The sequence below is a fragment of the Phyllostomus hastatus genome, unplaced genomic scaffold (assembly GCF_019186645.2).
Source record: "Phyllostomus hastatus isolate PE091 unplaced genomic scaffold, TTU_PhHast_1.1 phas_contig_524, whole genome shotgun sequence".
NCBI classification, from domain to species: domain Eukaryota; kingdom Metazoa; phylum Chordata; class Mammalia; order Chiroptera; family Phyllostomidae; genus Phyllostomus; species Phyllostomus hastatus.
The window spans coordinates 6,072,482-6,099,208 of NW_025333900.1; the positions used below are offsets into that span (position 1 = coordinate 6,072,482).

General features: G+C 40.0%; 1 protein-coding gene across 1 annotated transcript; it reads left to right on the forward strand.

Annotated features, from left to right (window-relative positions):
• Positions 1–2,880: 2,880 nt before the first annotated feature.
• On the forward strand, positions 2,881–14,506 carry RBM24 (RNA binding motif protein 24). The gene is made up of 4 exons (XM_045847048.1): positions 2,881–3,058; positions 4,229–4,352; positions 5,781–5,835; positions 12,386–14,506. Exons 1-4 carry the CDS (start codon positions 2,891–2,893, stop codon positions 12,744–12,746), a joined length of 708 nt encoding a protein of 235 aa, XP_045703004.1. The 5' UTR covers positions 2,881–2,890; the 3' UTR covers positions 12,747–14,506.
• Positions 14,507–26,727: the final 12,221 nt, after the last annotated feature.

The following is a 26,727-nucleotide window of genomic DNA, read 5'->3' on the forward strand; positions in this document are numbered from 1 at the left end:
ATGCCTTCTACTTAAAATGGTTTGGGAAATAAGGAATTTCCATTCCTCTTAACCTTTGTTTGAGAGAACCACAAAACATCAGATCATCAGTGATGCTTTAATTATATCTGGAATTCAAAATCAGGAATATTCAGGCATTTCCTACCAAATGAACGAAGTTTCAAACAAAGCTATTTATTAACTATTGACTTTTACTAAAAGCACACCAGTCAGAGTGGCTCCATTATTTTCTCTGGGACTATGGCAGCGAAACATTTAATTTCCAGAAGCGGACTTTTACAACACAGGTATTCCAACCTGGGATCAAAATTTCCTTGTAGATCTCACCACCCTCACCACCCTTGTAGATCTGTACCTAGTGAATATCCAAAGAGCTGGCTGCACTCCCAGACACTCTCCCTCCTTGATGTTATCACAGTCCCCTCCCCCTCCTGGTGGGCTCCCCATCAAGGTAAGAAGAGAGGTGAAACTGCCAAAGCTACTCTTCTCTTTAAGGCTTCTGTGTAAGCAACTTTCCCTCACAAAAGGGTTTTTGCCTGAGCCTCATCCAAATACAGCAATTCTTAAGTGACATTGTAAGATGGCTGTTGAATATTTAAAAACATGTCTCCTCTGTTTCATGGCCTGCTTTGGTTTTCTAATTTTTAAAAATTATCCTTCATCATAGTAGTACACACAGTCTCTTTCATACCAGTACTTGAACAACAAAGAGAGGGTGTTTACAACTTCACTTGCTGGTTCTCATATGCCTGCAAAATGCTTTATTTTTCTTCAATTGGGTTTTAAAAACATTTTTCTAAAAATCTTTAGATTTCTTATTTGTCTATATATCCTACTGGGAGTTCAAATGTAAAGAAATGGTGACCTCAAAAGGCCAACTTTATGCCAAAGTCAGCATGATGAAAAGCAGAATTTAACATTTTATACAAGATTAGTTGCATTCCCATTAGTTTTTGCAAGTGCAATACATCTCATCCTTTTGGGCTGTCTGCAAAGGTTCCCTGGGAAGAGAAACAGAAGTAGTATGTGCCTCTCTAATAGCTTAACATACTAAACAACGTTAAGGGGATAAATGGTATGGCCCAGGGGCAATTAATGTATGGACTTCAGTGGACACTCCTGGTGGAAATGACTTATAAGCAAATTGTGTGCCATCAGTGGTGGGTGAAACATTCAGCTCTCATTAAATATCTTCATCCAAACCTCAAATGACAATGATTTCAGCCTAATTGAATGTATTCTTAATAAAAAGAAGTTGCAAAAACCTGATATAAAAAAATAAATATACATGGGGTGCACTAAACCCCATGAGTGTATTTTCAACAAATTAAAGGTCTGCTGGTATAAACCAGTGGTTATGCAACAAGTCTATTTCAAAAGACTGCACCTTTTTACAGTTACATCCTGATAAAACAGTTGAGCTCAAGTCACTAAACATTCTCGCAGTTCAAGTAGAAGGAAATACATTCTTTGCTTAGGAAGAAAAAAAGATGATTTATAATGAGAAATGTGTACCAATCTTCCCCAATAGTTAGGGAGGAATAAGTTAGGGAGGAAACACAAATTTGGTTTCTGTGGGGGCTAAAGTACTAATTTATGATCCTCTGAAACAGAAGGCAGTGCCTGATAAATTTAGGTGTCTACAGTTACTTAGCTTGGCTGGGACTTGAGCAATTAAAGCTAATGGTTCTCCCCAGCACACCCAAGCTTAGACCTTTTTTTCCCTTCTGGGTCTGCCTAGCCAGTCGTCCCCAGCACTGGCTCTTTGGGGTCAGTGAAGGTTGGGGGCCCTCCTTCTCACTCTCCGGACCACAGGTAACCCAACTCGGGTATCCTTGCCCGAGCTTCGCGGCCTTCCGCGCCAGGGTGCGCATTGGCCTCTCCGCGAACCTCCCCAGGCCTCGGGGCTCCCAGCTCAGAAGTCCAGGTCGCCGGCTCTGTCACTACGGCCAAGCGCAAAGAGCTCGCATTTTCATTTTGAAAAGCTACGCAGCTCCCTCCTCTGGAGCAGACCCCGTACCCTCCGTCCCGGCTGGGGCCGCGCGGGGGTCCTGGGACTTTGATGGGTTGGAGCAGGCGACACAGAGCAAGGCCGCCGCCAGCCGTCCCCAGCCCTACCCTAGCCTTGACTCCAGAGCCCTAGCCAGGCTGCCCAGCGCGTCGCTGCGCCGGGAGAGAAGCAGCTGTTCTCAACAGCTGGGGGGCGGCGGCGCCAGGCGCCCCAGGTGCGGCCGTGGCCAATCGCAGGCGTCCGGCCCGCCCCCTCCCAGCCGGGCGCCGACCCCCGGCCCGCCGGGGAAGGGAGCAGAGAAGGGGAGAGCCGTCTTTGCCACTTGTCTTCCAGCTTCCGCGGTGGAAGGGACAGAACGGGAACCGGAGCCGAGCGGAGTCCCCCACCCCCAACCCTACCGCCGCGCCCGCCCACCCACCTCCGCGCCCGTCCGTGCACCCCACCGACCCTACCAGCGCCCCACCCGAGACACCTAGTTTCTAAGAAAGAGAAATCTACCTCTAAACGCACCCTGTTCTTCGCTTGAGGACCACCCTTCTTTTCATTTTTTGGCCTCTCTGCCGGGTGAGTGGAAACCGCTTGCACATTCTATTGAACCGGATCCTAACCCAGACGATCCGGAGAATTTGTACCGTGACCGGCAGGGGGGGCGGGAGGAGAGAGACAAGTCCTGTCTCCGGGGCTGCTGGAGACTTCGGCAGCCGCGCGCCCGGTGCCCTCGGCCGCCCCGGGCCGCCCGCCCCCGCCGCGCCGCCGCCCTCACCCCCGGACTCGCTCTCGGCCCACGGCGGCCGCGAAAGGGTGCGGGAGACGCGGAGCCGGAGGAGGAGGCGCAGCCGGAGCCGGAGCCGGAGCCCGAGCCGCGGGGCGGGCGCGAAGATGCACACCACTCAGAAGGACACGACGTACACCAAGATCTTCGTCGGGGGGCTGCCCTACCACACCACCGACGCCAGCCTGCGCAAATACTTCGAGGTTTTCGGCGAGATCGAAGAAGCGGTCGTCATCACCGACCGGCAGACGGGCAAGTCCCGGGGCTACGGATTTGTAAGTTGCGCGGCTGAGAAGGGGTGGCGGTGGCAGAATGGGGTGTGGGGGTCGACTAAGAGCCTGGCTGCGAAACCGATGACCGCGGGGTACGGAGCCACTGAGTAGGTTAGTCCGGGAGATCGTTGTTTGGGGCTCGGCGAGACCGGGCGAGGAACCCTTGGAGCGTGAGCAACGCTCCCCCTAAGCTCCGGGCTGAAAGGAAAGCTGGTGCGCGGCGGAGCTGGGGAGGGAGGGCCCGCTCTGCCACAGGGGGTTCCGAGGAGACCGAGCGCGTTGCGGTGTCAGGGGACTGGCGGAGCAGGAGTGGAAAGGGAGAGCTGTAAGGATTACTAGATTGGGGCATGCGGAGGGTTTAGAGGGAGGGGGCGCAACCTCACAGTATTGCACTCCGGGTTGGAGACCGGTAGTTAAGCGCGCTGTTGCTTTGTAAAATTGCGTGTGTCTTCTGGCTGTCGGCTGGGGCCTGGAGGGGACAGCCCGGGAGGTGTGGGGCTCTTCTCTCAAGCCAGGTTGCTCCTCCCCTTTCCTTTTAACTGCAAATGGGTTTTTAAAAAAGATGATCCTACGGCCCTTTGCAGACCTGAAAGAGAACATATTAAGCTTCCTGGAGATTTAAGCGTGTGAATTCAGCTGCTCAAGAGCAGGGAGCCCCAGAGTAGGACAATAGCTATTGTCGTTGGGGAGCGTTTGCGGGTGGTTGGGAGCACCGGCGGATGTAAAGCTGGACTTTTTTTTTTTTTTTTTTTTTTTAACCAAACAGCGCCTCTTAGGCCGGGTAGAGACCTAGGGGCCCGGGCCCAGGCCCAGGGCGAGAGGGAGACGGATGAGGAGGACCTACAGGAGTTCTAAGACAGAATTCAGGCTTCCAAATTTTTCCCAGGCCCTACTAGCACCCTTAAGAATTTGGAGTGTGTGTGTGCCCGGAGGGTGGGAGGATGTGGTTTTCCTTCTTCTTTTCTGTTTTCTTGTTTTCTTTTTTCCCCTTTTTTTGTTGGACGGGGGATCAAGGAGTTAAGCTCCAGGAAGAAAAATTAAAAAAGAAAGAAAAAATTTAAGAGCCCCCCCCCCCTTAGTTTTATCATGAATAATTTTTCCAGTGCCATTCTGGTTTTCTTCAAGGGTTGATTTAGAGCTTTGTATGTATGTCTGTGTGTGTATGTTGCTAAGGTCACCATGGCTGACCGGGCTGCTGCGGAAAGAGCCTGCAAGGATCCCAACCCCATCATTGACGGCAGGAAAGCCAACGTGAATCTGGCATACTTGGGAGCAAAACCAAGGATAATGCAACCAGGTGAGAAACAGGGGTCCCTTGGTTACTGCCCTACCCCACTAGAGACACCCACTACTGCATAGAATGAATCCCTGATTTAAAATACACAGGTTCTACGAGAACCTGTAGATGTGTTTAGTAAAGTTAAACCATGGCTGGTTATTCTACCTAGTCATTAAAGATAAATAAATGAGAGTTGTAAACACTCCTTTGAGGACTTGAAATGTTCCTGCATAGAAAAATAGATCTTGTAGGTCTGGAGAGTTTGTACACACCCAGACTTGGGCTTGACTCACCTGTTTTCTTTATGACATAGTCAGAGTCCACTCTCTATTTTCCAGTTTTCAGCCACTTGTAGAAACTCGGATGTGGATTATTATATGGGCCACATTTGTCAACTTCAGCTGGTTACACTTCCCAACATAGTGTTGTCTGTCCTTTCACCACCAGCTGCCCTGGGCTCAAAGCAAGCCTGCAGACTTGAACACTGACCCCAGAAAAGCGTAGGGTACAGGCGGAGGCACCTAGATGATACATGTTTAACGTAAACTCACGGAATATTAGTAGTGAAAGAAAATAGAGTGATTTCACATACTCCAGACTCTCATGTTACAGATGAAGAAACTGATCTTTAGAGATGAGAAGTGGTTTACTCCAAAGTCACACAGTTATTAATCACCAAGAGGGAGCACAGTTTTGTCTGTGTGAAAACATGACCTTTTGCATTATTTACAACACTGCCCTTTGCATTGGCACAAATAGTTGAGAGTTAACTATTGAACAAATGTAATCTTTTCTTTGGTAAGCAACTTTGATTAAATAATGTATTCTTCATTCTGGAGTCTTTCCATCTGAAACTTTGGAAAGAGTTGATACCTTCATCCAAATGAATTTACTGGAAAACTAGGTTGTCAAGAAAGTGGGTGTATGTGCAAATATCCATGAACATTTTTTTAAATGTGTGTATATACTATTCAGAAAAGGAGAGTTTGATTTTGTGAATTTTTATACTGTAATCTGTAAAATCCATAATCTTCCAAAGCATTGTTCAAAGTGTTCCAGAATATTCCAAATTACAAAGACTTTTTATAGATCATGATTCAGAATTGTAGGAATACTTGTGACATGGAACTTCATTATCAAGTCCTTTTGTTCTTGGTTTTAGTCCATGAGAATTTTTCCCTGGACCAATTTTCTAAGGTCTAATTCCATATCTGTCAACTAAACTTTGCAGATAATTTTTAGTTTCCACCTTTAGCCTATTAAAGCTTTTATTTAGATCAACAAGTTAACATTAATCAAGCTGACTTTTACAATAAATATATTTTCTCTAAAGTATCAAGAGGATGCTTCTCTTTTCTAAGCAAAAGTTGTGATTACTCTTTACATTTTGGAGTTACAATTGTCTAATCATGCACAAATAGAGAATGTGGTATGCTTTGTTGTTAGGTTTTGCCTTTGGTGTTCAACAACTTCATCCAGCCCTTATACAAAGACCTTTTGGGTAAGTCAGTTAACCACACCCTCCTAACTTTCAATATGGCCTTCATTTGTTAACCTGCTTCTTATGTACAGACAAGACCATCATGTCACAGAATGTTCCTGGTTATACATACTCATATATGTTTGTGTATTTTTAATGCTGATAATATAAATATTTTTAGATGAGTCAAGGTATCTGATCAAGTATGCAGCCTTCAAGCCAGACAGATTTTGAGATTATGATTAACAAAACAAAACAAAAATACCAGGTATGACTTGTGTACAAGACAATTGTGTCCCAACACCATTACTACTGTTCAACTTGACTCAATTTTATTTATCTCTTTCTAACCTGACAGGGCTCGTATACAGTTAAGCTAACTGATCAGAAGGATACGATGATAAGAGGTGGAATAGTTCTGTTTGGAATTAAACTGTAACCAGTAGACTCAGACACACAAGCTCAGATGGTGATTAACGATGCATGGATGTTGGTGTTGTTTTATTTTTCACAATAGTCAATAGACCTCCGTGTGCTTTATTTTATTTATTACAGTAATGAAGTGGTGTTGATAGCTAAACTGTGTGCTTTTTACTTAATTGAAAAGAGCTGTAGTGAAAGTGTTTTCTTTTCCTCGGGGGAAGGGGCTCTTTGTGTTTTGGTTTTGGTGGTGGTGTTGAGGAGTGTTGACTTTTGACTTTGCCATGGGAAGCAAAGGGCCTCTTTTTTTTTCCTTGCTTTTAAGCTGTAGCCTGTGACTTCCATTTAACCATACTTTTGTAGTGAGTGCTAAATTGTGTGATTTCCCTCTGTAAGAATACAGATACATTGCTTGCATGTCCTAAGTTTCTGTTTTACTGGGGAGTTTTCTGGGAATGGGGTTCTTTCTTTTGCAATGTGTATCCACTTTTAGATTTTCTAATTTAAAGGTTCAACAACTCTCATCGGATTTTGTTAACACTAGCCAAGTTGTTCAGTAGAGGAGCACTAACTTTCATCTTTTAGACCTAACTCAGGTGAACAGCCTGCTCCTGTTTGTGTTGTCTCTGGGTTCTGTGATCACCAGTTTTCCTCATCTGAGCCCCCTATTTTCTTTCCATTCAGACATGATATGGGTGGGCGATCCCCTAACACCTACATTTATTCTGAATACTGAGAGTCTGTTTTGGCTGAATTCTATATATCAGCATTGCTGTAACTCTAATGCCAGAGATTGAAACTTCCTTTTCAAATATTTCAGCTCTTCAAGAAGTGTTTTATCCTCACCAATAGTTTCTTCTTTAGCTTAACACCTAAACATCTCCATGTGAGTGTAGCTGGATTCTATCTATATCGATACCTACCTTATGTGTCTTAAAAATAGAATCCCCCCCTCAGAAAAAGTAATACTATGTTCACTTGGAAGACTTAAGTTATATATTCCAGGAATACCTTCTTTAATCTTCCCTTTAACATATCAGTACTTCACTCCTTCTGCCAACTTTTGCTTTTTTTTTTTAAATCATGGAATGTTTTGTCCAATATCATTAAAAGGGCTTTCACATCCATAGCTATTTATCAATGCCCCATCCAAACTATCCTGGATGCCGACAACAATTAGTGGTTTTATCCGTCCAACTACTTCAGTGGGCCCCACCCCTCTCATTGGTCTTGACTTTGTTGAAGGAGGGATTGGGAAGGAAAACCTACATCTTCGGAAGTGATGGTGAACTTGGTCATGATCTCACACTAATCTTGAAATAGTGATACAACCAAATCGATCAACAGGTATTAGCGTGTTTATTGTTCTCTGTGTTAAGGGTGATACAAAATAAGGACATTGCACTTTAGTTTCAGAACTAAAACAAAGCCATTGGGAACTTGGTTGCTAAATCGCTTGATATAATTTTCAGTACAAAAGGAATTCACGACAGCAAAAAAAGAGGTGAGTTGGAGAAGGTGAATGAGGCTTGTGGGGACTTGAACTAGACTTGAACCAACAGCTGTATCCTAGGCAGATAAAAGGAAGAATGGACATGTGTCAAGGGTGTAGGATGAGGTGAGCATAAGCAAAGGCACAAAGGAGAAAAGACTCAGTGTGCAAAGAATGTTTATGGAGGGTCTTGCAAGCTAGACATAAAAATATGGACTAGTTGTCAGAGTCCTTATAGGTCTTTGAGAAAGAAAGCAGCACGAGGAAAATAAGAACAACCAAAGTAAATTGTGTCATATGGAATTTTTAAATCAAGCATGTTTGGATAGTAACCTTTTGTTTTTCATCTCTTTTAAATTAGCTGTCTTTATAAAGGATGGTGATTATTACTGCTTGCATAAATTGTTTGAACTTGAGATTCTTATTAAAAATAGATAGCATTCCAAATGAACCAAACAAGCTTTCTCTTTCTTTTTTAAGGGGTTCTCAACACTGCTCTGGTTCCCAGAGTCTGTACCTAACAAATCACACCTGGTCATCCTAAATTCTATTTGAATGCTATGTGTGCTTATTTTAGGCCTGGAAAAAAAGCCTGAGAATTTTTTGTTTTATTTGACTTGTTTTAAATTCTGGTAATGGAACTATTTTTTTAAAACGTGGTCCTTAAATGGCCCCCAAGTTGCTTTAAAGAGAAAACCTTGGCCTAGAGGAATTTATGATGTAACAGTGGGTAGATGTGTACAAACTTGTGATTGTGCCGAACAATATGTCGTAAGTGTTTTATGTCTGAAAGAAGCATTTTATTAAAATCTTGGAGAAGAGAGAATGCAGATCTGTGAGTAAAAGTTTCTAGGCTAGTTTAGGTCAAGTTGAAATACACTTAAACACTTAATCAGTATACCTTTAAGCGCTAAATTTTAGGCTCGTTGTGTTAACACTGTACTAGGTAGTATACTGTCTGCTATAAAGGACAGGAGGGACAATAACTAGCATTAACTGAACATCTGCTACAGGTCTAGTACTGATAAGAGATTTAAATAAATTATATAATTTAATTCTCACAATAATTATTTGATGAAGACACTGTTAATGTCCTTTCCATTGAGTGAAGAAACTGAGATGAAGAGAGGTGAATGAACTTACCACAGGGCTACTAAGTGGTAGAGTCTCATTCTAAGTTCATCATCATGTTCTGCCCAACCTCAGAAGTCATGTTCTTGCCTCTGTGTCGAGCTGTAGCTAATAAGACACAACTCCACTCTTGTGATTCCGTAAGAAAACTGAAAAGCACCCAGAATGGCTGTTCCTGAATCTTCAGATAAGGGGGAGAGATATCAGTTTGGTGGGATCCAGAATGGAGGTAGACGTTGACCTAGATTTTAAAGTATGGTAGATGATAAGGAACTCTTGTATTGAGTGCTTACCTATGTTTGTCATTGTAGGCTCTTTGCATACTTTTATTTAATGCACAACAATTCAGGGTTAGAAATAATAGGTTTATTTCACATATGGTGAATGTATGGGGGCAAAAAGTTGAAGCAAATTCCTAAAGGCTCCATACGGAGTGAGTGCGGGACCTAGGGTGAGTGGGATTTGGATTTCAACTGGTGCACATGGAATGAGGACTGGCTTCGCCGACAAAAGGACAGCACAAGTGAAGATGAGTGCATTGGAATGTGTGGGATAGCCCAGAAATACTGAGGATCCCAGCTGATCTGGGTTCAAGGAAAGATGGGGAGTAATATTGGAGCAAGTATTTTGGAGCCAGAATCATTAAAGATCTAGCATACTAAAGTTTAGGAAATTTGTACTTAGTTTGGAAAGATGTCAGGGGCCATAAATTACTTGGGCAAGCAAACGAGATGAAGCATGGTAGTTTTGTGATAGATTGGAAGAGGAAACCAGTTAGGATGCCAGAAATCATGGAGAGATGACAGAGGGACCTGAAGAGATAGGAAGAATAGGAAAACATAGTAAATTTGCTTTGGAAATTGCCCAGAGTGTCTGCCATATTCTTGTGCTTCTATAACTGCTAGGTGTATGCATTCTGTGATTACTTTGAGGGAAAAATACTGAAGATATTAGTAGGAGGGAGAGTCTCAAACTGCCTTAATGGGTTTCTTAGAGTATTGAAAGAACTCCTAATACAGGAATTCCTGCAGAAGTGCAACCTTATGTTTTAGTCCAGTTCTGCCCTCCTCCCTTTACTGAGATATTGTAGGCTCTCCATTGTCTTCTGGGTTCTCCTTTCTCTAAGCCTTGAAGGACTCCAGGGTCTTATTTGTCTTCCACATGTCTTCCTAACCCTCACTAAACTTCATGTAGGATTTCAACATTCCCAGGGACTTTATACTCTCATAAGTTGACATTATCTGATGAAAACTATTTATGTAATAAAATAAATGAAGAATCAAGAGTCATGTTAGCAACCCTGCCTATCTTTTACTGCATTCTTCATGTGCCCACACACAAACACAGTTTTAATCAGCCTTGTTGTAGACTGAAGTTATTTTCACTTAACACCTTTCTTTGAAGATAAGAACCTAGCAAACATGGTGTTGTCTTTAAAACTTTGGGAGTACAGGGGTTAATATTTCCATATCAGTGAGCTTCATACTGGCTGGCCTTTGCAGCTGATAGATGTTTTACTTTGGCCTTATAAAGACATTTTACCCGCTGGAAACCCTTGTCGCATGACAGGATCAAAAATAGCCCTGCTGCAGCCCCTGCTGTCCATCACCACATGTAAACTGGCATGAGTGTAGGCTCTCTTAGGCATGTCCGCACATTGTGGACACAGTGGCCTCCAGGGACAGCACTTCATAAAGCCACACCTGTCGCTGTGAGTGAACCAGTCACCTGACCTGCAGAGAAGCTTTGAGTGTGTGCGTGACCATGCATCTGGTTTCTAACAAGCAATTAAGAACATTGCTGAGTGTCCTGAGAAACCCTCGATGACGTGGTTTCTCCTGGCACTGGGAAAGATCTGCAAGTCTAGTAAAATTGGATGTATTTTTATCATTGGGGTCAAAGTTCATTACCCTCTGTGATAAATACATCTTTTTCATGGATGTTCATTAATGAGTATTTTCAGTAAAACTCTGAAAAGGCAAAGCAAAATCTGGTTTTGGATATCTAGATGTGAATTTTTCTGTTTTCAGTGTTTTAAAACTTGAAGGTTGTTGTTTGTACTTCTTGTAAGTTGGCTTTGCCAACACCCAGATGGCATTATACAGTAGTGTCATATTTTTAAAAATATAAGGGGTTTTTGGAGATTATTTTAAAGAAAGATGAAATAAACCAGATGTTCATGGTAGTGTTTTAAGTGGACAATAATGAATCCCAAGAGTGAGAACTGAGATGCATGGGTTTTTAAAAATACCTCTTGTGATTTAATTTTTAACAAATTTAATGTGTAAGTTCAGTCATTGGAGTGTGTCTTGTATGTGATCTCTGAATGTATAATTTTAAAAGGTACTTGTTTGTGTTTCACTTTCTTGAACTTTTGCAGGATAATATATAACAATAGACGATCCATATAAAATATCTATTTGTAGGCAGATTTAAAGCAGATATGCTAATTTATTTCTGTTGATTCGGATAATAAAACAAGAGTTAGTAGATGCGCAAAAAATGTGTCCTTATTCTATTATGTAAACCTTTTGAGTTTTATTAATTTTAGAAATATTTAGTTGTATTTCCCTGTCCCTACCTTTTCCCTCAACCTCATCATTTCCCCAAAACCCCTTCTGTCTGTCTTGCATAGAGATAAACAAGCTGGCTGACCTTCAGTTGCCTGATAGTCAAACAGGTTTGATTGACCCTTGTGTCCTTATGAATTTTATGGAGAAAAATAAAGAAAGAAAGGCAAAAAGCGTGCTGCACCTCTCTTTGGGAGTCACTGCCATGAGTGTTGATAGCATTTCTGTAGCTTCCCACAACAGCCTCTTGTGATAGAGTGAGCTGCACTACAGTTCGTTTGAGAAGTGTGATTCTGCTGTGTTTACCACACTTGTGAACTTTTATTTAAACTCCTTTTTTATTTTGTCGCCTGCTTCTTTTTTATTATTATTTTTTAATAAGGGTGACTGAGGTTGCAGAGGGATTAATGTGTGCTGAGTCTGCATAGCAACTTCAAGTAGGGTTGCCATGATAACAAACGTATGGATTTTGTTGAACTTTTAGCTTTGACAAACCAGCCATCACCCCTTGGAACTGAATGATCATGGATTACTTTTTGAGTCCTCTATTCACAGCTGAGAATCTTTTCTATCTGCTAAACAGTTTTGTTTTATGAACTCATCACAAGTTCTAAAGGCTTCATCAATTAAGCATTTATTAGATACCTCGTATGTTCATAGCCCTCATGAACCTTGATTTATTCTCCAAAGTTTTGCTAAATGATAATTACTGGTTCAAAATGATCATTCACAAAAATTCTAGCAGAGAGGATATCACATTTTTGTTGTTGAATTCCTCTGGGGGCATTCTGTCACTTTGGCTACTGCCAGAGTCCTATCACGTACCCCTGGAAAGCAGATATTGTGGCAACCCTATGCTCATAATAACCACTAAATTTGAGTTTGTCATATCTCTGAGCAAGCAGTGCTACAGCTAGGAAGCAACTGCTGCCTGACTTTGTTTTTCGTTTCTCAACAGGATACCTGCCCACTATGTCTACCCTCAGGCCTTCGTGCAGCCTGGAGTGGTCATTCCGCACGTGCAGCCGACCGCAGCGGCGGCCTCCACCGCACCTTACATTGATTACACTGGAGCCGCGTACGCGCAGTACTCCGCCGCCGCAGCCGCTGCCGCCGCAGCAGCCGCCTACGACCAGTACCCCTACGCAGCCTCGCCAGCTGCGGCGGGCTACGTCACCGCGGGCGGCTACGGCTATGCGGTGCAGCAGCCGCTGGCCGCCGCACCTGGGACAGCTGCAGCCGCCGCTGCTGCAGCCGCCGCTGCCGCCGCGTTTGGCCAGTACCAGCCTCAGCAACTGCAAACAGACCGAATGCAGTAGACCAGCCATCTGATCGACGTTGAATTGTTTTCTCTTTCCCTCCCGATTTCCCGATTTTTAGTAGCTAATCAGAGTTAACATTGACTTAAACAGCTTTAAAAAAAAATGCTATGCTGTTGTGAAGCAGAATTATTATTATTTTTATACTCCAATAGTGTTCTAGGTGAGAACCAGGTAAACGAGAGGGAAGTGGGCGCAGTTTTGGAAACTAATCCCAAAGAGCCTGAGTAAATGAAAGGCCGCTAGGAAATGATGGCAGGAGTAACTATGGAACTTCACTTTTATAATGGGGTTTTTATTTTTGCTCTTTTTATAGTATCAGGGAAGCAAACTGCCTTTACAAGTTAGAAAACGTTATTTGAATCTAGTTGAACCAGGGAATACAGAGTGAGCAATATGTAGCTTGAATTACATTTAAAAGCAGATTTAAAAAAAAAATGGTGAAAGCACTGATTGTCATTTTTAAGTTGCTATGGCCTATAGAACTTTTTCAAGTAAGAAGGTGATGTTCTTACTCTCTCAAAAATGGGCATCGAACAATCAATCTAGGAACGTGGCAGTGGGTGAAATGGTGGACAGGCACCAAAGCTATTTTCTCATCTTACCCTGTGGATGAGCTGGACTGTGGAACAAGTGATGTGGAATTGAAGGGTGCAACAGCTGTACAGACAATCAGTAACACACACAGTTCTGGAAAGAACACATCACTTGTGCTTGTTTGATGAGCTTGTCACATTCTAATCCCTCTCCCCATCCTGTTTCAATTTTGGGAAACTTGTATCTGCTGGTGTCAGCAATTCTGATTCTGAAATAGGATCAGGCTTTTACTACAACAGCCTTCTCTTTCTATTTATTGTGTCGACTTGTGGCTTATGATTAAAGGCAGGCAAAGTTTGCAGACTCTAAACCCTTAAGAATTGTCTTAAGGACATTTATTTTTTCCCTTTTTGAATAATTTTACACTTTTTAGTATCTATTTCAGAGTCCTATTTAAAACTATTTATTAGTGAATACAGTACATGAGACAACAGAGTTACTGAGATTACAGTTCTTCAGAGGTAATGATAATGTGGTTTATACTGTGCCTTAATAGTATGCTATTTAAGATATTTATTTTTAAGTTTTACTATGCTGCACTCTAAAGAAAGGAACTTTAGATGTGACACTGTAAAATTATGTATTCATCTCATGGCATAAATTATTTAGTAGGTCTAGATGTAGCATATTAAATATTAACCTTTTAAGCTGAAGATGTTGAGTTGGATTTATTTAAATTCATATGTGCACTGTATAAGAGAGTACTCTTACATTAACACATTTTAGTTTATTTTAGTTTTTAGGTTTTTAAAAACAGGATATAGTGCTAGTTTCATGCTTCTCTAATTTTTGCTTGTGTAGATCTCATTTATTGGTACTTCATTAGTATAACACTATTCTTATGTAGTTTTTAAATGCTGCTTTACATTTTTCTTCTGAAACTGCAATACTTGTAATTTTTATTCTTAAACTAAATTGAATACTATTTTACACTGTATTGGATTTTTATACTTGAACAATTTCATACAAGGGAAGACAGGTTAGCATTTTTATGGACTTTCTCCATTATCACTGGATTTACTTTAAGTATTCCCATCCTAGACAGTGTTATGTAATGTAGACATGACTCTCCTGTGCAGATTATTTATTCATTATGTACATTGCTTTATAACATTTCAGATCTTCTAATCTATTCACTTGTATTAAATATAATTTTTAAAAACTCCTGTTGCATTGTTTCTAATTTTGTCATAAAGGTAGAGTGATTTCTCTTTTTAACTAAAATTAATGGTCATGATTTACCTGTAACAATTTCAGTGAACAGAAAACTTCCTGGACATGCTGTTTTTGTACCTTCTAAGTAAATTTCATTAACTCAGTATATAGCTTATATGTAGCAAATGATAAGGGCCCTCCCTGACAGTCCCTAGAAGACTCTTCATGTCACTGCAGACTGGAAGGAGTGGGCTACAGAAGGGGCTGGTCGATCTGCAGGTGGAGTGGCGCGGTGATGCTGGGATCAGGGGAACTGGTTTGGCACCAGACTGTACCATGTTGTAGCAATGTGAATGGAACAAGTTGTTTTCGTAATCCACTTTTGGGGCGAGGATTTTATTGATTTCTAATTTATAATATTGGGACAATAACACCTATCTCACATGGTTCTTTGAATATTAAATAGAGTATATCAACTACTTGGCACAGAGCTAAATATTTAGTAAGTCTTTGATAAATGATCACTGGTAGCAGTTGTTATAATGCCCAATAGTGAAAGCTAGCAAAAAAAGAAGTCACCTAGTAAGATGATGTCATTTTTCAATGTTTTGCCACAATGACCTGGCAGCATCCTAATAAGGTGTGTATGAGAACATCAAATGAGTGTTGTATTGTCTTGAAGTGTATATATTATATTAATTATGGAATGGATTGTTTGTTGGTCTTAATATTGCCCAAATCTGTGACATGATATCTTTAATTAACTCCATTATTTTTTAAAAATTATTAGCAGCAGGAAATTTTGATAACAGATTCTATCACACTTTCTGCTTTATGAGAACTAGTATCCCATTTAGAGCCATCACAGTCTTAAACTTAATTGCCTTTACTTACCAACAAAAAATAGATACCAGCTTATTTCTAGGAGAGATATTATTGTATCCCAAGGTATCATCTTGGATCAGTAAAATGATATCTAAGCTATTTAATTCATTCAATGCATCAATGATTATTTTATTTCAAGGGATATGTTCTACATTTAATTTTTCAGATTTATGCAAGGTCACTTTTGCTCTCAATAAGGCATACATTGATTGCTGAACTTTAAAATGAAGCATTATTTGATTTATCCATTAAAAATAGGTCACACAATTCTGGGAAAAAGCTTGTCAAAAATAGCCGTACTCAGGAAAGCCAGAAGGCTGTACCTTTAAAAAAAAATTCCTGATCTATATAATATCGATATTAGCAGTTGTCGAGAGGGGAACTTTTTTTACTTTATGATACTAACACACATATTTCTGAAAGTAAATAAATAAAAGTTCTTAATATCTAATAAAGAGGGGAGAAGGGCCATGACATAATGCTTACATTGGCCAGGCAGGCTAATTGTACTTGTAGTTAGAAAAGTAATGGGTCTGAGATCCAAGGAGCTGGCTGAGTTCTTTACTTACCAGTGAATGCCTCTACCCTGGTAAAATGTGAGTTGATAGTACCCAACATAGTAACTCTGTTTACCTCTCAGATTGTACTGGTTAAATGAATTAATTTTATTACAGCATTTTAGAAATTCTAAAGTATGAGGCAAATGGAAATCATAGGAAATATATACAATATTAATTTGGAAATTGATCTCAATGATGGTAAGTGGCTTCCAAAAGAGGACAGAATTTTACCTCATAAAGTAATAACTAAACTTGCTGTACAAGGGCAGCACAGAAAACATCATTGGAAGATGGAGAGATTGCTCAGATCAGGAGAGGAAGATTATGGAATGCATTCCTCTCACAAGGGAACTATATTTAGTTCCTTCCTCACTCCTGTCAAATATCGTTCTTCTTAATTCCCTCTGAGGCTTGAAAGCATTCATTAAGAGGCCAGCCTGAGGTTTGGAGGGGCAGAGGTGAAAAGGAACCAAAAAATAAATAAATGCATTTTCATGCTTGCTTTTGTCCTCTCTTTCTTTCAAGATTCCAGGCTGTTTCCATGGAAATTCTAACTTGTTTTGCTTAAGCACTTATTCATTTTGGGTATTTGTTCTCAGTTGAATTTTAAAGGTCCAATAATGATTTATAGCTAGGCCATTTAAATTCCAGGCTTTGAAATCCAAATTATAAGTCAAAATCAGAAATTGGACTATACGTGTATAGGCACTTTAGAAATTTTAGATAAGAAAAAATGGTTTACATTGATAGCTCTGATGTCATAAATTAGTTCTGTCTTAATGGCACAGTATTTGGTGATTCTTCACCAACTTCTTCAGAGAAAATGTCTATAAAGCCCCTCTCTTTCCAGTCAGTTGTCGCCTGGAAGATGAATGCCATTGCTTTTTAAAAATCCGAGATGCTACCACTAAGGCTTGTCATATATTTTAAGTGACTTGGGAGGTGTGCATTGTTTTCCATTTTGCCACTGTTGGAGGAAACTCTGATTACATAATAACAGGGATTGAGTGCCAATCCTTATTTCTTCTCCTTTAATAGTTCCAGATAACGTGCTCATAAAAGGGCAAATATCTGAAACTGCCTTACAAAATGAGTTTTGAATACAAAAACATAGTTTTGCCAAGTAGAAAGCTGTGTTTTAGCTCTGTGTTTAAACTATGAACATCTGACAGTCTCAACCACTTATGAACTTGTTTACCTTTAAGTCCTCTGCCTCTTGGCTCTGCCACGTGTAAGGCAGGTGATGAAAGAGATACAGCCAGTGACTTTGGAGAGTCTCGGGGTATGCATTTCCATTCTACATTCACTTCATACATTTTGAAATTTGAGAAAAGAGGGATGTGAAAGGATGGAGAAGAAAATATGAAGAAAAGAGGCACTAAGGTCAAAATCATCTCCTAAAAGTAAATGAAGGAGGAGGAGGTGACAGAGCAGGAGTCACATGGGCGAGATGACGGGAAGCAAGGGCTTGCCTTGAAGTTGGTCCCAGAGGGGAAACAGGGAGAGGTGGCTAGCTGAGTGGCAGATTTCATCTGGGGAAGGAATGTGGGGGAATCATTTAAAGGACAGTAATCAGACATGAGTTTTTCTTCTGCCTTCTGTTATCAGTAAATAAAAGACATCCAGGAGAACAGCTGAGGTTTTGAACTTGCAAAGGCTTAGACATCTTAGGAAATGGAGTACCTCCTTTGTAACTGAAAAATTTAGAAACAGACCATTGTGGTGCTTGTTAGGCTCAGATGGAGCTTCATCAAGGATCTTGGACCTCTGGGGACAAGGACATCGACTTTTTTTCTTTTCCTATCTTATCTACTGTCACTTCCCATTTTAAGCAGACAAGTGAGTCAGGAGAGAGAAAGGAAAGATTACAGACAGCGTATTTACCTTGCTACCCTGTTTACTTTCCTTCTCCATTTGTTGCCAAAAACACAAGAGTTCTGTGCTGCTTCTTCCTCGACACTGACTACCTCCAGCTGATGGGCCTTGGGAAAAATAATGGAGAGTTTGTGAAGTGGTGCCAGGGAAGAGACCTGCACCATTAACCACATACCATGTACCAAGTGCATGTATTTAATCCTCATAACAGCATAAGGTAGTGTCCCCACTTTTCAGAAATAGAAGAGTGCAAAGGCAGTAAGCAGCCTGCCCAAAGTCACAGGGTCTTCATGGGGAAGAACCAGGATTTCAAGATGGCCTGAAACCAAATCCTGTGTTACACCACCTCACCATGCAGCTCCCTGACTCTCCACTTTCTAGTGAACCCTATAAGCTTTCCCCGGGGTTCCTTGACAAAGCCACTGGTTCCCTGTCCTCAATTTCCTGTTACATCTGAGCAAAGCAACCACTGAAGTAGTGGAGGGAAAATTCCTGCATGTAGGTGTGAATTATTGTGAAGAATGGGGATGGAAGATTCCAGAAGGGTTATGGAAGCCTCCAGTGTTGCCCTGAACAAATTTGATTCATTCCCAATTACGAGTGAATCCACTATTTTGACCTTCAGAATGACATCTAATTGTACTTTTGGTACATGCTTGTCTCTGGGGTACCGTGTTAAAATTTTTTTCTGATGCCAATTTCCCACACTATGCCTACTTCCTTAGTAATATTTTCAAAACATCCCCTATGCTCTGTCATTGACTATGTTCGGCAATGTGCTTAGAATAAAACAATGCCCGATGGAAAGATAATATACTGGGACGGTGTAACAGGGCAAATGTGAAGTTAAAGTGGGTATCTGAGACCCCCTTAGAGCTCAGAGAAGAATCTCAGTATGAGAGCTTGCCCCACAGATCCTGTGTTTGATGCTTTCCTGCAGTCCTTGCTTTCACTATTAAAGAATCATTTTGTGTCACAGATCTTTGTTAGAAAAAGAATATTGGTAATAACATTAAATTGAACACACTTCTCTTCACTTTAAATATCTAGATGTTTGGCTACTATTTACTGGGCATGCATTTATGCCAGGAACTGCACACATTATCTTAAATCCTCACAACCTCACAGTAGGCTTGGCATTATCTTCACGTGACAGAGAGGTTGGTAAGTCTGCCCAAAGTCACAACTGAAGGTGGTAGAACTGTGAGACGAAACCCAGGTCTGGCTGATGCCAAAGACTGACTGCCACTGGGTCACCATACCAACATCTTTCTGTGTCACTAAGAATTGTCTCAGAAACTTTAAGGGAAGCTTAGTAAGTATGCCTTTGGTTCTAAAGACTCTAAGGTCAAGCACAAATCTAAGGACCCTGAGGCAAGTTACATATACATGATTAAGACCCTTAATAAAAACCACATAGCATAAATGTCCCCATGCTCATCTTCTTAATTAATTTCTTCCACCAACATTTGTTTAGTCATAGTACTGAAGATTATAATGATTATTTAATCATCTTGACCTCTAGCTACTTGTGCCTTTATGGAAAAATATTATACTAATAGTGCAATCTGCTATAATAAACTACTATTAAATAAGAGTGTAACTCAGTTTGTGTCAGAGGATGTCAAGTAGTTATAAGGTTTTAATGAACACTGCCAATTTTAATAATAATGACATTGAATTTAAATGAAGAATATGGTTGTGAAAAGTACATGGTTCAAGTCATCTGACATTAATAGCTTAACTGTCTCAAGGAAAATTAAGAGGTGACTGGGGAGAAAAGGAGAACTTGAAGAAGTAATGCCAGAAAGAGGAGCCACAGCAGCTTGGGACTGGCTGAGTGAGAAGTATGCAGAGTCCTCGCTTGGAGAGAGTTAGGAGGAGTGAAACTGACTGGTAAACGGAGTCACTGGGCCTGTCCCTTGAGCACACATGTTGAATGTCTTCATGTCCCGGGCATACCAAGAATCTTGATAATTCATGCTTCTGTAACAGCTGCATGTCTTATCATCTTTGGCATATTTCTTCAGTGCACACAAAGCCTCTTATCTCTCAAACAGTCTCTCCCTGGACTGCTGTCCCTTTCAGCTGCTCAGAGCCCACGTCCCTTAAATCTGCCAGCTGTCTTTCTTACCTCTCAGCCCTTGGTTCCTTTATCTGTATATATTTTTTAATCTTTCCCAGCTGCCACTTTTGGCCCAGTGATTGTCTCTCAGCTTTCTCAGTATGAGGCATTTCAGCATGCTGATGTGGGGAAGGAACAGAACCATTACAACAATGCAGTGACAAAATTAGCCTTGAAATCTATCAAGAAAAATTTTCATCTCAGCTTTTGTGCAACCTGCTCTCCATAAACCAAGCTGTGCATTTCTGAAAGGACGAGATTCCCCAGAGGCTTGCACAAAGAAATGCGAGAGAGAACTACAGGGTGATTAATTGTCCAAAATAAGAGATTTCTCCCCTTAGAAGTGCAGATTCTCGTGGCTGCAGCCTTACTGAGTTTATGTAACACCCTCTCAGTTGGATAACATGTTAACTGGCATCCCACTATGTACAGAAATGAAAATGCTACAAGCTGGGAAGAAACTTAATTTCATATTGGAAACTTAATTTCATATTGGAAACTATTATATTTGTCTTCAATTGCCTGCTACCAATACCTCTAGTTGAATCTAAGTTTCTATAATCAATGCGATTGTCACTCCTCAGGGTAATTCTTTCAGTGGTTCTATGGAGTTACCAGATTTTCTTAATATGATGGATTCTGAGTGATTAAAAGAAATAGCATCATCTTAGTTTGGGGGGAATTTTTAATCCTCCCCCAAGGACATATTTATTGATTTTAGAAAGAGGGGGAGGTCAGGAAAGAGGGAGAGCAATATCTATGACAGAAAAACGTTAATTGATGACCTCTTGTAAGGACCCCAACCAGTGACCAAACCCACAACCCAGTCGTGTGCCCTGAGCTGGAATCGAACCTGTGACCTTTGTGTTTATGGGATGATACTCCAACCAACTGAACCACCTGGCCAAGGCAGCAGGGGCAGATTTTTTAAAAACTATGTAATAAATGTTCAAGGACCTCTGCAAAACAAAAAAGAACAACTTCCAAAATGCCACAGTGCTGAGCACAGTTAAGAGTTTCTGGCTTGGCAATTCTTACCCTATTACCACTCAAGAAAATACTCAACATGTACAACAGTCTTGAGTAATATTCTACTTCCCTTTGACATTAGCCAATAATGTTCTCTTCTATACTAACCCAGGAAATTAGAACAAATTTTTAAAAATGTCTTTGTGTTCCTATTATGCTATTAAGGTTATTATTCTGAAAATGATATGAACCTATATTGAAGGTAAATCTCTTAATTGCATAGAAATACATACCTGCTATACTTTGAGTAAATGGGAACTTTTTATATACTTAATTAATTCCAGGTTCTTAGGATGAGGAGAAAAATCACCAGGCAAGGTTTATTCAAGCTGGGTTTTCTCATTTTGACTGCCTTCTAAATCAGAATCAGTTGCTGCATCTGAATGTATTCTGAAGAACATAAGCACCCCTATGTTCATTGCAGCATTATTTACAATGGCCAAGATACGGAAGCAGCCCAAGTAGACGAGTGGATACAGCAACTATGGGATAATTACCCAATGGAATACTACTTGGCTGTAAAAAAAGAAGAAAGTTTTACCCTTCGTGACAGTATGGATGGGCTTGGAGAATATTTTTCTGAGTGAAATAATCCAGTCACAGAAAGACAAATACCATATGATTTCACTCATATGTGGAATCTAATGAACAAACTGAACCAACAAGGAAAATGAGGACAGACTCATAGATGTAGAGCAGATGAGAGCTGGTGGGGGAGGGGATGGAGAGGCGGATTGAGCAAAAAGGAAAAAGGACTTACGGACACAGACAACAGTGTGTTGATTGCTGAGGGAGGTATAAGGAGATTAAATGGTAATGAAAAAATGCAATAAATATTAAGTCAAAAATTATTTATTATGAAATGTGAAAAATTAAGAAGTAATAATGAAAAAGAAATCTACATTGGTTGTAGTCTGCCAGAAAGAACTGCCAGACTGATACACACACACATCTCCAAGTCACAAAAGGCAAACTCTGTCTAGCTATTACTAATTAGATAATAGTCTGGATCCTGATTGAAATAGTTTATGTTAGAAGAATAGAAGCTCTATAACTGTAAGTGAATAGGCCAGACAAAGGATGTAATGAACAGATTCCACAAATTATAACTTAAAAACTAAAGCTGGCATTCCTTTTTACTTCTAGAGTTGTTCTTAATCTTTCTTTTATCATACTAGTGTTCCATTTACCTGTTCTATTACAATGATAGCAACACTAAAATCAAATCATTAGTGGGCATTACTGGACATTTCCTATATATAAGGCATGTCAAATTCAATATATGTTCAAGGGGTTTTTGTTTCTGTGTAACAGCCCCTACATGGCAGTTAATATTCCCTTGACATTATTAACTTTTACTGGATCTTTGAAAAAAATGACTTTTAAAATCCATGATAGAATAAAGTAGGAGTAATGAAAATGGTAGAAGCTGATGTCTTAAAATTAAAATTTTCACTGTTTTTCACACATCATTTATCTTATAATTATTTCAGAAGAATTATTTGTAATGCTAATCATAAAATTTTAATCATTTTCATGATTTCAACTAGATCAAGTTAAATATACCTAGAACATGCTTATAGATTTTTTAGACAGTTGATACAGACATGAATCCAAACATAAAAGCTATGGTAAGACTATAGGTACATGCAAGTGCAATCAGAGTGGGACAAAGTATTCCATAAGGATGGCAAAATAAAAATAATGTACACCATGGTCGTGTGAAGACTGGTAAATCTGAGCAAAGAGAAGCCTTGAACTACTTAACTATTGCACAATCTATTGAGGATTTACAGGCCATTCCAAAATAGCGATGCAAAATCAAAAATAACTATTTATACTTATGAATTGTGGGTCAGAAATTCAGAAAGGCACTGTGGGGACAGCCCTCCTCCACAGTACCTGCTCTACAATAAGCAGGTGTGACTTCAATGGCTGAGGTGACTGGAATGCCTGGTAGATAAAACACCTGGGACTTGGAGGGTCACTTCCAATGTGGTGTTTCCAGCAAAGCAGTCTCAGGACTGTCTGACTTCTTACACAACAGCTCAGAACTCCCACCAATAAGATGGAAGTGTCACAACCTCTCCTGGCCCAGCCTGAGAAGTTATGTAGCATCACTCCTGCCACATTCTATAGATTCCAGTTGAGTCACTAAAGCCAGAATCAGTAACAGGGTACTTAGACCTCCATCTCTCAGTAGGAGGAATAAAAAGTATTTGGTGCCATGTTTTAAACTGCCATATTAACAAAAAATTTTAATATAAATTTATTTACATTTAAGGTTTTTTAAATCCCAATATCTAATTTAAAAAAAATAAGTTATCTGCCTCTTTCTGTGGCTATATTTGCTAGTTTTTGAGATGTGGGAATTAGTGTGTCATCAGTGGCACAGCCCCAAAATATACCTGTGTAAGAAGTTACTTCTGACATATTACTGACTAGCTTTAGTAATAAAATGAAATTCAGAGGTCAGTAGGATATGTGGAATAGTTGGTAGATACAATTTATCACTCAACTTTTTAGGACACTGACACTTTTCTAAACCTGATAGCCAACTTGCCAGTGGTTATGATGTGGGTTCAAATTCCTAGGGTTGGTATATATGCCACAGGAAAAATAGCCAGATCTGAGGAGCACAGAGTGAATCATGACAATAAAGGGCAGGAGCCCACATCCAGAAGAAGCCATCAGGCTATACAATTAGAAGGAAACTGGACTGGAAGGACAAATGTTGTAAGATTAATCCATACCCCACCAGTAATCACCACGATGTGCTTGGGTAGTGCCTCTACTTCTTTGTCTTTAGTTTCCTCACTTGTAAACAGTTTGGCTAGGCAACCTCAAAAGTCCCTTCCTTCCAGCTATAATAAAACTGTAATTTTAGTTCAAGTTCTTCCTATTATGCTTCTAACAGATCAGCAATTAACGCATGTATGGAAAGAAGAACAAAGTTAGAGGTATTATGTAATCTGATAACAAACTATACTACAAGGCCATAGTAATCAAAACAGCATAGTATTGGCATAAAAAAGGACATATAGATCAATGGAACAGAATAGAGATCCCAGAAATGAACCCATGCCTATACGGTTAATTAATATTTGACAAAAGAGGCAAGGACAAACAATGAGGTAAAGACAATCTATTCAGTAAATGGTGTTGAGAAAATTGGACAGATGTATGCAAAAAAATAAATAAATAAAACCACACCACCAACTTACACCATACACAAGATAACTTAACATGGATTCAAGACTTAAATGTAAATCTTGAAACCATAAAAATCCTAGAAGAAAGCATAGACAATAAAATCTTGGGCATTTCTCATAGCAATATTTTTTCTGATATATCACCTCAGGCAAGGGGAAAAAATGGACTACATCAAACTAAAAAACTTTTACACAGGAAAGGAAGCCATCTGAATGGGAGAACATATTCACCAATACATCTGAAAAGGGGTCCATATGAAAAATTTATAGAGAACTTACACAACTTATTAACAAGGAAACAAACAATCCAGTTTAAAAATGGGCAGAGGACATGAATAGACACTTCTCCAAAGAGACATACAGATGGCCAATAGACATATGGCCTATGTCTATTGACATAGAAATAGAAAGATGATCAATGTCACTAATCATCAGAGAAATGCAAATTAAAACCACATTGAGATATCACTTCACATTTGTCAGAATGGCTATGATCAATAAGTCAACAAACAATAAATGTTAGTGAAGATGTGGAGTAAAGGAAACCTTCATGCACTGTTGGTGGGAGTGCAGATTGGCGCAGCCACTGTGGAAAACAGTATAGAGTTTCCTTAAAAAATGAAATGGAACTGCCTTATGACCCAGTGATGCCACTTCTGGGAATATATTTGAAGAAACCTGAAACACTAATTTGAAAGACTATATGCACTCCTATATTTATTGCAGCGTTATTTACAATACCCAAGATTTGGAAGCAGCTCAAGTGCCCATCAGTAGATGAGTGGATAAAAAAGCTGTAGTACATTTGCACAATGGAATACTACTCAGCTGTAAAAAAGAAGGAAATCTTACTTTTTGCAACAGCATAGATGGACCTGGAGAGTGTTATGCTAAGTGAAATAAGCCAGTCAGAGAAAGACAAATACCATATGATTTCACTTATATGTGGAATCTAATGAACAAAATAAACTGACAAACAAAATGGAAACATACTCGTAGATACAGAGAACAGACTTACAGCTGTCAGAAGGGAGGAGACTTGGAAGACTGGGTGAAAAAGGTGAAAAGAGTAAGTGAAAAATAAAAATAAATAAATAAATAAATAAATAAATAAATAAATAAATAAATGAAGTCAGACACAGACAACAGTGTGGTGATTACCAAAGAGAAAGCGGGTAGGGGAGGTTGAAATGAGTAAAGGAGGTAAAGGGGGAATAAATGATGATGGAAGGCAACTTGACTTGGAAAGGATGAATGCATGATGCAATATATATGTGATGTATTATAGAATTGTATACCTGAAATCTGTATAATTTTATTAACCAATGTCACTCTAATAATTTGATAAAAAGTTTGTTAAAGCATGTGTGAAATAAAGATAGGAAAAATAATTCAACAAGCCATCCTTTGGTAACCTACTTTATCTTCTAGTATTTTGCATATTTCCAGTGCATTTTTATGAGTAATAAAATGCCTAAACTAAAACAAGAAAGACATGAGAAAGAGCTTGAAGAGAAGGTACTTTGGTACAAATAAGTTACAATTCAGATTCTGGGTCCAGAGAGAGGTTCCTTGTCCACTTGAGAAATATCCAGTAATGATGTCTATCTAGGGCAATGACAACAATTGCCAGTGCCCCTCCCCTCTACTTTCTTTGTTTACTCAGCCAGGAAAAGGTGATCTTCCTTTGAGATGTAGCTTGATTGACAGCCACCCTCACATTGCCTTGGGGGAGTATGCATGTGGGCTGACATGAGGGGACATCTGTGCTTACTGAAGGGAAGCTGAAGAGCTGGGTCCTATTTGTCCAAGGTGACAGGGGCTTGCCTAACAGTGAGATCCATCAATAATCCATGGCCCCGTGGAGAAAAAAAAACCTATTAATAAGACATGTTGTTGTTTGTAGAAGATGGTGCCAATGATGCCCTCGTTCCAGGGAAATAGAATATGCTCAGAGTGGGGCAGCACTCCCTGAACTTTCCAGTTACGTCACCAGATAGCTTAGATCAGAAGCAATTTTAGAAGACACATTCAATGTACGGCTCTCCTTTTGGCCAGCCTAAATTGTTAGGGTCAAAGTCTGGTCAGAAACACACTCGAGTGATTTGTGAATTATACCTCAGTAAAAAAGAAACCAAGAAGGAAGGGAGGAAGGAAAAAAGGAAGAAAGAAGGAAGGGAGGAAGGAAAAAAGGAAGGAAGGAAGGAAGGAAGGAAGGAAGGAAGGGAGGAAGGAAGGGAGGAAGGAAGGAAGCAGGAAGGCAGGCCAGAAGTTTGTTTGCTTGCCTTCAAGACTGATCAAGAACACGGAGTTATTTTGGAGCCTTAGGCTTTATATCAAGTCACTGTTTAAGTATAAAAATGTTATCTGGATGGTTTTAGATTCAATATGGAAGGCTGAAAATCAACAGAATTCCCAAACCTATTTTTTATTCCATTTAAAGTTCACATTCTTTTATGTCTGTCTAGTTCTTCTTTATGGTAACATTTAATTATTAATCCTTCCTTATTTTAAGGTTCTAATTTAAGAGTGCATTAACAGAT